Genomic DNA, 13,557 nt, shown 5'->3' on the forward strand with positions numbered 1-13,557 from the left:
TACATTTGTTATTGATGTTTTCCAATCTAATAAAAAAAATTAGTTTTAAATGCACATATGTACACAATATATATCTATATATGTTTATACACACACATAGCACTCATAATTTTGTATTTACTAATTCTACTCCTTTTAATTTGCTTTTTTCACCTTTTATAGTTTTACAAATACATATACATCATGCATATGTATATATATATATACACATACGTATGTGTGTGTGTTTTTCCCTTGTGTTCCCTGGAAAGCTTTATGAGTGCTTCTAAATCTTTTAAATCTACATATAATTACTTGAACTAATCATTCAGCGCTCTTGTGAGTCCAAAATGAGTGTTCTCTGCAGCAGGGCCTCCACGTCATCTCGAAGCTGATTGGCTGTGTTGTTGCTCCGGAAGTGAGTTCGTGTTGTTTGTGTGTCGCCGTGTAAGTTAGCTTGAGTGGAGATCGACGGAATAAACATGCGCTAATCATTATATTCCCTTATATAAGACACCCGAAAGGCGTTTTAATATGGAGGCGGAGGGTGTCGCGCGTGTCCGAGATGAAGCTGTTCCTCCTCAGAACCAGGATCTGAGTTTTCTGCTGCCTTCTGGTATGTAAACAAACAGCTCGAGTTCATTATGGCCAGAGCTCGAGCTCATCAGGATGTCTGATCAGAGACTGTGTCTGGCACAATAGAGACACTGATTTTACATTTTAGAGCGCAGTAATGCGGATCTGACCAGGAACTCGTTAGAATATATAACGTTAGGTCAGTATGATTAGTTATAATGTTAAGTCAATAAGATAAACATTATACCATGGTTAGTGGGTCAGCAGTGAATCAGTGCTCTTTTATTAAATTATTTGCTTGAATAGTGTAGTTTTTTTTAATACAAAAGTTTGGGATCTTTAAGATGTTAGGTGTTTTTTTAATATAAGCAGAAGTCTCTTCTGCTGATAGTAGCTGAATTTATTTGATCTGAAATAAAGAAAAAAAAAACAGTAATATTATGAAAAGTTATTGTAATTTAAAATAATACGTTTTCTGTTTTAATATACTTTTAAATGTAATTTATTCCTGTGATCAAAGCTGAATTTTCAGCATCATCACTCCAGCCTCCAGTGTCACATGATCCTTCAGAAGTCAGTCTAATATGATGATTTAAATAAATAAATAAATTTATGCATTTAGCAGACGCTTTTATCCAAAGCGACTTACAGTGCATTCAGGCTATCAATTTTTACATATCATGTGTTCCCGGGGATTTATTATCAGTGTTGCTGCTTAATTTATTTTATTAATTTTTTTGGAACCCGTGATACTTTTTTTCAGGATTCTTTTATGAGTAAAATGTTAAAAAGATCAGCATTTTATTATTTTCTGAATACAACAGAAATATTTTGTAACAATACACATAACCATTAAAACATTTGGGGTCTGTTTTTTTTTTTAAAGAAATTAATGCTGTATATTCAGTAAGGATGTTGAATTGATAGAAAAGTGATAATAAATACTTAAATTGTTATATTGTCAAATGTAGTCATAAATGTTAAATCATCATATTTCTATGGTAAATTACCTGGAGTTGCTAAAAATGCTTTTTTAAATCATTGATTTAGTTGGTTACAGGCTTGCTTAATAATACGTAATATCTTTTCTCATATGTGTTTCAATGCCTTAAAGCACTTGAACCCTGATAATCGCTGCTTGCAGCTACATTTTTAAATAATTTTGGGTCTTTACTTTCCATAACAAACAGAAAATAAAGCACATTGTATACTTCTAATTTGTAAACATTTATTAGTTTATAAAAAATATATACTGTACATAGTATTTATTTAGTAAAGTGTACATTTTATGTAAGATGATGTAAGTTTCTTGACATTATAATTATTTTTAACGGTGTTCACAAAAGTTGTTTAACATACAATGTTATGAGAAATACAGTAACGATTAATGACTAGATTATTTTTCTTATTATTTGTCTATTATTAAAATTTATTTTTAATATACTTTTTGTTGTTTTTATTTTTATTGTTTTATTAATGGATTGCTCAGCTAATTTTCACATGTGTTAAAATTCATAATATATATATATATATATATATATATATATATTATATACACATATTATAAAAGCTTCATGCCATTTTGACTATTTGAATGTTTCATAATGTCTAATAATTAAAATAGTTACCCATACAGTGATGTATAAATAAATGCATTATATATATATATATATATATATATATATGTGTGTAGTGCATTGTGCATGCATGCATGCATGCATTTATTTATATATCATATACATGACATTTATATAGTTAAAATTATCATGAAAATGATATACATCATATATATGTATATCATTTTCATGATAATTTTGACTATTTGAATGTCACAAAATGTAATATTTATGTTATTTGTTTTATTTGTTACTGATGCAGTTATTTATTTCTCTATCTATCATGCTTTGGTAAAGTGTATATAGACTCTTGAGTGTCTGGATGTCTTCGATCAGTTACAGCTCTCCTGTCAGACTATAGCTGGTATGTGGTGTTCGTGTGTGTGGGAGTGTATCTGCTCATCCAGCATCTCCGCAAGAACAGATCCACAGACAGTCAGAGCTCGTCTGTCTCAGCGGCCAGCCAAGGTCAGGACAAACCATGACTGGCGTCTGCAATTTGAGAAGTATTAGCGATTTTTAGAGGTGTGTGTGTGTGTGTGTGTCCCGTCTGCAGACCCTGAATCTGTGGTGAGGTCCCAGGCGGCTCTGGAGGCGTCCCGCCGGAGAATGCAGGAGGAGCAGGATGCCCGAGCGGCAGAGTTCAGAGAGAGGCAGCAGAGGGTGAGTGTCACGCAGCACATCGTCTCACACCTTCACTGTGTTCATGCTGCTTCCTCTCATCTGTTCAGCTCGAGGAGGAGAAGAGAAGACAGAAAATCGAGATCTGGGAAAGCATGAAGGAGGGAAAGAGTTACAAGGGAATTGCCAAAGTTGCACAAGTAAGTCTGCTGGGACTAATGTCTCCAGGCCTCAGACTTCAGGTCCTGCATTTACATATTATTATTTCTCATTTCCAGCAGAACGCAGAAGATGCCACTTCCTTCAGCTCGCTGAGACCGAAGACAGACAAAAAGCCCCTTCGCAACAGTGGTACGCAAGCATTACATTTTAGATTAAATAACACACATTCACAAAAAAAGAGTTTTCCTTCAATAAATTGCAAATTTGCTGCTTATTTATTATATGGTTAGTACGGTAGTTGTTGTAGTACTTCAGAAATGGAGGGATCAAGAATATGGTCATGCAGAAAACCGCATTAATATGTGCTTTATAAGAACTAATTAACAGCCAATGTGCTGGTAATATGCATGCTAATACACAATAAGTGAATAGAGTTCCCTAATCTAAAGTGTTACCAACATTTTCTCTTTTGATTAAAAGAATGGTTAACTTTATTTAAAAAAAATTTTTTGTCTTTATTTATATAGCTATACAAAATGTAAAATGCTGTCAAATCAGTTGGGATTATTTGAGTTTGTTTACACAATATTTGTGCGTACTGTGTTTTTGTGTACCGGTGTATATATAAATACACACAAACAAGTATATATTTAAGAAATATTTACACACATACACACACACACATACATAAAACACGTTTGGTTGTTAAATTCTACAACTATAGAAAATAGTGGAAAATAATAAATAAGGAAAATACAGTAAAAATAAATTAACACATGAAAAAAAGCACATTTTACACTTAATTTTAATGCATATGTTAGTAAATAGAAAAACTCTATTCAAGTTAAAATTGTCATGCATGACTTTCTAAAAGATGCAAGCATTTTTAAGGTCACTAGCCCAAAAATTTTTTCAGAATAGGCCAATATTTCACAGGCGAAAATTATCCTGGTTGTAATTAAATTAAAATACAAAATTAAATAAATGTTGCCAAATAGTATAATAAATTATATATATATATATAATTGGGTTGTTAATTGGGCTTTCATGACTTTCGACAGTTCTCACCCAGTCTTGTGTTAATAATGTTGTTGTCTGTGTGTGTTGTAGGATACAGTCCTCTGTCTGGAGACGGAGGAGGAACGTGCTCCTGGAGACCCGGCAGGCGAGGGCCGTCCGCCGGTGGATGAGGTTAAAGGACGGTCAGACTGACCTCTGACCCTCCGTAGGAACACAGAAATATTATCTGAAGGAAGCTGTCAGCACTCATCACAGGACAATAGAATTATGGTTATATCATATAAGGGTCTTCATGCACACTATTATTATTTTTTGCATTGACACACTCATGTCATTGCAATCCTGTATGCTGTTATTTTTTTGAATGCAGTAGTACTATTATATGAATTAGAAGACTTCTGAATATCGTATAGTGCCCAGGTTGATTGGATAGTTTTCTAGTTCTTTTATTAATTTTTTGGTGCATTTGCAGTCAGAATGACATGAGGGTTAGTCAAGAATAACAAAATCTGTATTTTGTACTTTTTTTTTTAACTTGTGTGAATTTTTTTTTTTTTTTCAAACTTTCATGCACATTAAGAAACTATTTCCTGTTTGTATGATTGACAGCCTCTAATGACGCCTCCTCATCAAAGGTATTAATACTCCTGGGGCAGGCTGATGATTTTCAGTAATAATCGTGGTTCTGTTTTTAGCTTTTTGCACTTATGAAGGCTGTGCTAAATAAACACGTAGAGAGTAAATGCAAACGCAAAATGTTATGTTCATATCATTAGCTGTGTTTGTGTTCTGTTGTAAATGTAGGGATTGCTGTTCCATGACCGATCCATCAGTGCAGTGGTTAATGATGGATAATAGTGGTATGACGTCTCTGCTGTTCTCTAAAAAGCATTTCTTTAGGAATGACGTGTCAAACTCATTTTGTTTTCGCTTTATAGTTTCTCCGAATTAAACTGCATACTCAATGCAAGTCTGTCTTATTTGTCAGGACCAAAGATTTCACTGTCTCGTCCTCAGTTTTAGTTTTTTAAAAGGATGGATTTATAGGACACAGAGAAAGGGGAAACTATTTATTATATATATATATATATATATATAATAGCAGGGTCATCATAATTAACTAAAACTATATATAAAAAAACATTTTCATTACCTGTAATAAAACAAAACATCAGAAAAAAAAAATTATCAGTTGTGTTTCATTTAGTTTAACTGATGTGATAAAAAAGAAACAAAAATGAATCGAAATCTATATAGACATAAAAAAAATGAAATTAATATAAGCAATCGAGGGCTTGGAACCAGAGGGGCGTATAAGTGTCATTTTGGGCGAAAATGAGTTCTATATATCAAATTAAAGGTCTTGATGAGCTCTATCTAGTTGTGCCAAAAAGACGCATCAGAAATCAACCTGTATTGAATAAAGCAACAAAACAACAAAGACCTAACACAAAAGTTTGAGCATTGTTTGGAGCCAGAGGGGCGCATGTCCACTTATGCCCTTCTGGCTCTAAAAAATACATGTATGGCCTACACATTGTTTGGAGCCAGAAGGGCGCAAGTCCACTTACGCCCTTCTAGCTCTGAACAATACAAGAGCCTACAGTATTTTTCAGAGCCAGAAGGGCGTAAGTGGGTGGTGCCCCTAAACAGCACTAGCTAAAATGTCTGACACGCATGCTGCACACATGGAACTGTCTGAGGCAGAACAAATTTTTATGAATATAATGAACCAAACGGATGAATCTTGTGAAGAAGTGACAGATGAAAAGATGTTTTGTCCTGGGTGTCCACTAGTGGGCTCACTTCCCCTTAGGCACCTCACCGTAGGCACTACAATTCCCACTAGCCTTGTCCCTTCATCACAGTAATTGCACCAGGTGCCTTCACTTATTAGTCATTAGCCTCCCTATATTTTCCAGTCTTTTCCTGTTGTCTGCATGGAGTCCTTTCCTTCCTTACCTTCCGTTACCCAGTTTTTCTCGTCTTCCGAGTTCCTCGTCGACCGAGTTCCTGTTCCTGTTCCCGTTCCTGTTCCTCTCCTGTTTATTTTTTTGTTTGTTTGGATGGATTTTTGGTTTTGACCCCTGCTTGTTCACTTCTCTTTGGATTACCCTAATAAAACCTACTGCTATTGGATCTCTCTTTTCCTGTGTCTCACTGGGTCCCGAACGTCACAGAAGGACTCCATCTACTAAGATCCAGCGGTATGTTTTTTGATGTTTCCTCCCCAGCCACCAAGCGGGACAGAAAGAGTGGTTTTGAGGGAACCCGCCTGGTCGTTTTTCGTGGGACCAGGGGAGGTCGCAGAGGAGTGAGTGGTCGCGAGGAGGTCAGGCATCGCTCTCCACCATGGTCCCCCTTCGACCCTGGGTTCGTGAGGGATGGATCAGAGCCGCCGTCTCACCATTGCGGAGGGAGAGGGGAGAGGAGGCACACGTCTGCCGAGCCAGCGCCGCTGCACAAGATGGCCGCAAGTCCAGCGCCACTGCACAAGATGGCCGCCAGCCCAGCGCCACTGCACAAGATGGCCGCCAGCCCAGCGCCACTGCACAAGATGGCCGCCAGCCCAGCGCCACTGCACAAGATGGCCGCAAGCCCAACGCCACTGCCCAGGATGGCCGCCGGCCCAGCGCCACTGCCTAAAATGACCACCGGTCCAGCGCCACGGCCCAAGAGGGCCGCCGGTCCAGAGTCATGGCACAAGATGGCTGCTTGTTCAGCGCCTCTGCACAGAATGACAGCCACAGTTGATACTGAGTCAAGTCAGGTTCCCGTTGACCCTCCAGAGTCGAGTCGGGTTCCCGTTGACCCTCCAGAGTCGAGTCGGGTTCCCGTTGACCCTCCAGAGTCGAGTCGGGTTCCCGTGGACCCTCCAGAGTCGAGTCGGGTTCCCGTGGACCCTCCAGAGTCGAGTCGGGTTCCCGTGGACCCTCCAGAGTCGAGTCGGGTTCCCGTGGACCCTCCAGAGTCGAGTCAGGTTCCCGTGGACCCTCCAGAGTCGAGTCAGGTTCCCGTGGACCCTCCAGAGTCGAGTCAGGTTCCCGTGGACCCTCCAGAGTCGAGTCAGGTTCCCGTGGACCCTCCAGAGTCGAGTCAGGTTCCCGTGGACCCTCCAGAGTCGAGTCAGGTTCCCGTGGACCCTCCAGAGTCGAGTCAGGTTCCCGTGGACCCTCCAGAGTCGAGTCAGGTTCCCGTGGACCCTCCAGAGTCGAGTCAGGTTCCCGTGGACCCTCCAGAGTCGAGTCAGGTTCCCGTGGACCCTCCATAGTCGAGTCAGGTGCTCGTGGACCCTCCAGAATCGAGTCAGGTCAGGTGCTCGTGGACCCTCCAGAGTCGAGTCAGGTTCCCGTGGACCCTCAAGAGTCGAGTCAGGTTCCCGTGGACCCTCCAGAGTCGAGTCAGGTTCCCGTGGACCCTCCAGAGTCGAGTCAGGTTCCCGTGGACCCTCCAGAGTCGAGTCAGGTTCCCGTGGACCCTCCAGAGTCGAGTCAGGTTCCCGTGGACCCTCCAGAGTCGACTCAGGTTCCCGTGGACCCTCCAGAGTCGACTCAGGTTCCCGTGGACCCTCCAGAGTCGACTCAGGTTCCCGTGGACCCTCCAGAGTCGACTCAGGTTCCCGTGGACCCTCCAGAGTCGAGTCAGGTTCCCGTTGGACCCTCCAGAGTCGAGTCAGGTTCCCGTTGGACCCTCCAGAGTCGAGTCAGGTTCCCGTTGGACCCTCCAGAGTCGAGTCAGGTTCCCGTTGGACCCTCCAGAGTCGAGTCAGGTTCCCGTTGGACCCTCCAGAGTCGAGTCAGGTGCTCGTGGACCCTCCAGAGTCGAGTCAGGTGCTCGTGGACCCTCCAGAGTCGAGTCAGGTGCTCGTGGACCCTCCAGAGTCGAGTCAGGTGCTCGTGGACCCTCCAGAGTCGAGTCAGGTGCTCGTGGACCCTCCTGAGTCAGGGCTAGTCACCGTTGACCCTCCAGAGTCAGGGCTAGTCACCGTTGACCCTCCAGAGTCAGGGCTAGTCACCGTTGACCCTCCAGAGTCAGGGCTAGTCACCGCTGACCCTCCAGAGTCAGGGCTAGTCACCGCTGACCCTCCTGAGTCAGGGCTAGTCACCGCTGACCCTCCTGAGTCAGGGCTAGTCACCGTTGACCCTCCAGAGTCAGGGCTAGTCACCGCTGACCCTCCAGAGTCAGGGCTAGTCACCGTTGACCCTCCAGAGTCAGGGCTAGTCACCGTTGACCCTCCAGAGTCAGGGCTAGTCACCGTTGACCCTCCAGAGTCAGGGCTAGTCACCGTTGACCCTCCAGAGTCAGGGCTAGTCACCGCTGACCCTCCAGAGTCAGGGCTAGTCACCGCTGACCTTCCAGAGTCAGGGCTAGTCACCGTTGACCCTCCAGAGTCAGGGCTAGTCACCGTTGACCCTCCAGAGTCAGGGCTAGTCACCGTTGACCCTCCAGAGTCAGGGCTAGTCACCGCTGACCTTCCAGAGTCAGGGCTAGTCACCGTTGACCCTCCAGAGTCAGGGCTAGTCACCGTTGACCCTCCTGAGTCAGGGCTAGTCACCGTTGACCCTCCAGAGTCAGGGCTAGTCACCGCTGACCTTCCAGAGTCGGGGCTAGTCACCGTTGACCTTCCAGAGTCAAGTCAAGTCACCGGTGACTTCTGCTCCGACCTGGTGGGCTTCATGTTATGTCCTTCCTGAACTTGTGTTTTGTTGTTGTTGTTTTTTTTTTCCTCTTCTGTCTGTTTCCATCTATAGACCTGGCCCTCCTTCCCTCCACCTGATCCTCCGCCGGTCCACCTCCCTCCTGGGTTCCTTGTCTTAGTCTTTCTCTCTGTTTCCCTCTAAGGACCTGGCCCTCCGTCCATCCCCCTGATCCTCCGCCGGTCCATTTATTTATTTGTTTGTTTGTTCGGATGGATTTTTGGTTTTGACCCCTGCTTGTTCACTTCTCTTTGGATTACCCTAATAAAACCTACTGCTATTGGATCTCTCTTTTCCTGTGTCTCACTGGGTCCCGAACGTCACACATGTGGCATGAGGGGGAAGGCAGCCATGGATCTTCAGAGATTAGCACATGTGTTTACAAGTACCTTAAAGAACTTAGTCCACATGTAAAACATGCAGTTCGTTATTCAGATACTTGTGGTGGACCGAACAGGAATGCTGCCTTTAGCACGATGTGCCTGCGTGCTGTCAGCTCACTGACCCTCTCCACTATTGACCATAAATACATGCAGTCTGGTCACAGCCGGATGGAGTGTGATAGTGTGCATGCTGCAGTGGAAACTGCAAGAAGAAAAGTTTCTATTTACTCCCCTGATGGCTACTACACACTTGTGAGAATGGCAAGAAGGAATGACCCATACAGTATACATGAACTTGAACAAAAGGACTTTCTGGACTTCAAGTCCTTCTCCAACCACATACTCAAAAACAGAACAAAAGATGAGGAGGGACAATCAGTTCATTGGCAGAAGATTAAATGGTTCCGCTACACGAAAGATGAACCAAACACAATTTTCTTCAAGTAGGATTTCACCGCCCCAAACTTCCGAAAACTGACAGTGGCACAACAGGCGGCACCAGAACCACACACCCCAGCTCATTGTATGAAAGTCCTCCAGGGATCAGTGCCTTAAAGAAAAAAGACCTACTCACCCTGTGCACCAATGGGAGTATTCCCCACTGTTATGTAGAGTTCTATAACACTCTGACAGTGGGCAGGGAGTGAACTTTTTAGTTCAACTAAAGTGAACTAAAAAGTGAAATGTGTAATAAACAAGAGAAATTAAACTGTTTGAAATTAAATGTTAAACTGTTTGACATGAATGTGAACTCATAAATGAGAATTGAAATTAAACGGTTAGAAATGAAATGTTAAACAGTTTGAAATGATGAAATTAAATGACTATGTATACAGTATTTTAAATAAAATGAAAAGTTATGAAGTTAGAGTGTTTTTAACCGATGTTTTTACCAATCATTTCTGCATTGATCAGCAGATACGCCCTATTTTTCTTGTTTGGTGCCAAAAAGGCGTATTTGATGTTCTTGCCATATTTTTAAGATTTTGCAAGGTTTTATAATATGTTCATTGTGTTAATATGCCATAATATGTTCTCTTAAGAACTTACTCGTATAGGTATGTAAGTGGTTGCAATGTTGTGGTTGAAGGTTAATAAATACAGTTGATTGAAGTGTGGTCAAAATTTTGTTTTGGCTCTCCTGTAAAGTTTGTCAAATGCCACTTACGCCCCTCTGGTTCCAAGCCCTCGCAATATTATCTTGATATTGAAATACAATACAAGTTAGTTCGTAGAGACCTGGCAAAAATAACATCCATGCAGTGTAGTGATATTATTCAAATTCATCCTTATGTCCTTATGATATTTTGATAAAAAATGATTTAACGAGCCCATCTTGTGTTTAGTATTTCATTCATGTACGCTGCGACATAAGACCCGAGTAAACTACACACTTTAATCTCGCGAGGACTCACTTCATCCACTAGGTGGCACGATGAGCACGTGATTTGGAACGTCTCCGTCAAAGTTCTAAATTATAGGATTAGGAAATCATCATTTGAATGTGACATAAATATAGAATTATTAGACTGGGGTTTCTATATAAAATAAACTGCATTTGACTTTTGCATTTTGCATTTCACTGCATTTTGAATTTGAAAATATTTAAAGAAGCTACACCAAAGTGATTACTAGATTTTGTTTATATTTAAAATACATATATTACAAATTGTTTAGTATACCTTAGCATCTCAGCTTGTCTAACAGACATTTCTTGCTGGATGAGGGACCATCACCTTCAACTCAACCTTGCCAAGACAGAACTGCTTGTGATTCCAGCAAACCCATTGTTTCATCACAATTTCACCATCAAGTTAGGCACATCAACCATAACTCCTTCAAAAATAGGTAGAAGCCTTGGAGTTATGATTGATGATCAGCTGACTTTCTCAGACCACATTGGTAAAACTGTCCGGTCCTGCAGATTTGGTTTATTCAACATCAAGAAGATCAGACCCTTTCTTTCGGAACGTGCTGCACAACTCCTTGTTCAAGCTCTTGTTCTGTCCAGGCTGGACTATTGCAATGCCCTCTTGGCAGGTCTTCCAGCCAATTCTATCAAATTTTTACAATTAATTCAGAACGCGGCAGCAAGATTAATTTTTAATGAGCCAAAAAGAATACACGTCACACCTCTTTGGATAAAAGCATCTGCTAAATGAATAAATGTAAATGTAATACCTTACTGGGAGATAACATAAAAAAAATTAGAAAATGGAAAAAGCAGGTTACACCAAAAAAACAGATCAATTTTACCTCTGAAAATGTTGAACAGGTTACTTCAAAATAATTCCTAGATACAAAAACTTTTCTTTTGTCCAGTTTTGTCTGAAAATAATTGATTTATATTATTTCTTATGATAAGATGATAATATAAAAAGAAAAGCAAATCTTTTGTAACAATATACACTACTGTTCAAAAGTTTGGGGTCAGTAATTATTATTATTATTATTTTTTATTTTTTTTTGAAAGAAATTAATGCTTTTATTCAGCAAGGATGTGTTAAAATAATACATACTTATATTGTTAGAGAAGATTTCTTTTTTTTAAATAAATGCTTTTTTTTTTACTTTGTTCATGAAAGATAATTCTGAAAGAAGTATCACAGGTTCCAAAAAAATATTAAACAGTAAAACTGTTTCCAACATTGATAATATATCAGCATATTATAATGATTTCTGAAGATCATGTGGCACTGAAGACTGGAGTAATGATGCTAAAAATACAGATTTCATCTTAGAAATAAATTACATTTTATAATATATTCAAATAGAAAACAGTTATTTTAAACGGTAATATTTTACAATATTACTGTTTTCTTCTTCTGTATTTCTAAACAAATAAATGCAGCCTTGATGAGCAGAAGAGACTTCTTTAAAACACATTAAAAGTCTTACTGATCCCAAATTGTTGAACAGCAGTGTAAATCTACTTTTAAAACTCTATAATTATGTAAAAGGAGTCAAAAACTGGCTTCTGGTTTGAAAATGTACCTTTAATACATACATAACCTTACTAACCATTTATTAAATAAAACTGCATTTAAACTTGTGTAAATAAGCAACGGATTTTGTTTTCTAAATCAATGAAACTTGGCCACAGTTTCCTGCTGAATCTTACAAAAGATCAGTTCACGCAAAAAAAAAAAAAAGACGCAACGCATGCTCTTTTCCCCATAGACAGCTTTTCCCATGTACGAAACGTCCATAGACAGTAAAAGAAACGTCACCAGCTAGCTGTGCGCAGCCAATCAGCGACGAGCTACGGCGCCTCCTGCGTGTCAAAAACCCTTGACGGTTGAGCCGCGTCGCCGCAGACGCGTTTCAAGCACTCGCGTTCACTCACAATGGCGAGACCGTCGCGGGGATGAGGATGCAGCCGCGCTTCTCGAGTCAGCAGACCCTTAATGTCCACTGACCGATTACCTACTCAGACTCGAAACGACGGAGGTAACGTTACCTTTACGAACCCGATCGTGGCTCGCGGGAGAGTTGGTGGTTAGATGGCAGCGGCTGGTAAAACACGGGGATTGGAGCGCAGCGGCGGCACACGGTGACCATGCTCGGACCCAAACCCAGCGCTCTGGACGGGACTGCAGCAGCGGGCGGCGTTTGAAAACAAAACAAACAAACCGAAGGCGTTAAGAAACGAAAGCCCTGTGAGTGTTCTCTGAGATGGCAGGCAGAAGCCGCAGGTCGTGGTTCAGCGTGCTGCTGGGGCTGGTGGTCGGGTTCACGCTGGCGTCCAGGCTCATCCTGCCCCGGGCCACCGAGCTGAAGAGAGCGGGTCACAAGCGACGCGCGAGCGGCGGCGCGGGCGGCTGCGGAGGAGGAGCGGGGATGATGATGATGATGAAGGAGTACGGAGCGCCGCTGATGCCCAGCACGGAGAAGCCCGCGGTGCCCCGGTCCAGCAGTTTCCTGTTCGTGGGCGTCATGACCGCGCAGAAGTACCTGAACAACCGCGCCGTTGCTGCGTACAGGTAATCCAGCGCGTGCGCACAATCTTATTCGATAAGAAATACGATAACCGTAGTTTCTACCGAAATATAAGTAAGTTTTTACTTGCGTAAAGTCGGAATAATTGAAAACAGGATCTTCTTTAAAATATATTTGTTTAAAAAACGTTTTACTGTCCTAGTAAGAGCAACTTATGTGTGGGCAAAATTTAGTTCAAAACTTAATTTAGCATATGAGAAGTCACCACGGAAACCGTAATTTCTGCCGAATTGTCATAGTATTATTATTTTTTTTTACTTATGTAAAGTCGAAATAATTTATTACTTGATCTACTAAAAATTACCACTTTTTTATTGTAGTAACAGTAACATTTTGGTATTTTAGTGGAAACAGTGGATGCCATGGTAAATTATGGTGAGGATTGAGAGAGGCAAGAGTAATTTAACTCTGAAACATTTTATTTCAGTGTTTTCTTTTTATTTTTTATTATGTTATATTATGTAATATTATTATGTAATTACAGTAAATGAGAGACATGCGGAA

General features: G+C 41.1%; 2 protein-coding genes across 3 annotated transcripts in view; both read left to right on the plus strand.

Annotated features, from left to right (window-relative positions):
* Positions 1–369: 369 nt before the first annotated feature.
* selenos (selenoprotein S) lies at positions 370–4,483 on the plus strand. Of its 2 annotated transcripts, none has more exons than XM_059506105.1 (6): positions 370–595; positions 2,508–2,639; positions 2,728–2,834; positions 2,903–2,992; positions 3,074–3,143; positions 4,065–4,483. In XM_059506105.1, exons 1-6 carry the CDS (start codon positions 514–516, stop codon positions 4,142–4,144), a joined length of 561 nt encoding a protein of 186 aa, XP_059362088.1. In that variant the 5' UTR covers positions 370–513; the 3' UTR covers positions 4,145–4,483. The 2 variants fall into 2 exon arrangements, with proteins under 2 accessions (XP_059362088.1, XP_059362080.1); XM_059506097.1 differs by having other exon boundaries at positions 373–595; positions 3,071–3,143.
* Positions 4,484–12,339: 7,856 nt separating this feature from the next.
* LOC132101236 (chondroitin sulfate synthase 1-like) overlaps positions 12,340–13,557 on the plus strand; it is a 71,834-nt gene continuing 70,616 nt past the window's right edge. The window contains exon 1 of the mRNA XM_059506012.1: positions 12,340–13,037. Within this exon, the coding sequence (XP_059361995.1) occupies positions 12,730–13,037 (308 nt within the window). The 5' untranslated portion in view covers positions 12,340–12,729. The remainder of the gene's footprint in view (positions 13,038–13,557) is intronic.

Source organism: Carassius carassius, chromosome 2 (assembly GCF_963082965.1).
Source record: "Carassius carassius chromosome 2, fCarCar2.1, whole genome shotgun sequence".
NCBI classification, from domain to species: Eukaryota; Metazoa; Chordata; class Actinopteri; order Cypriniformes; family Cyprinidae; genus Carassius; species Carassius carassius.

Bases quoted from the DNA above. Each gene is read 5' to 3' on its own strand.
- selenos (XM_059506097.1), top strand. From the start codon at position 514: ATGGAGGCGGAGGGTGTCGCGCGTGTCCGAGATGAAGCTGTTCCTCCT. The intron at 2,640-2,727 runs GTCAGGACAAAC...TCCCGTCTGCAG, and splicing joins TGTCTCAGCGGCCAGCCAAG to ACCCTGAATCTGTGGTGAGG. The intron at 2,993-3,070 runs GTAAGTCTGCTG...TCTCATTTCCAG, and splicing joins GAATTGCCAAAGTTGCACAA to CAGAACGCAGAAGATGCCAC.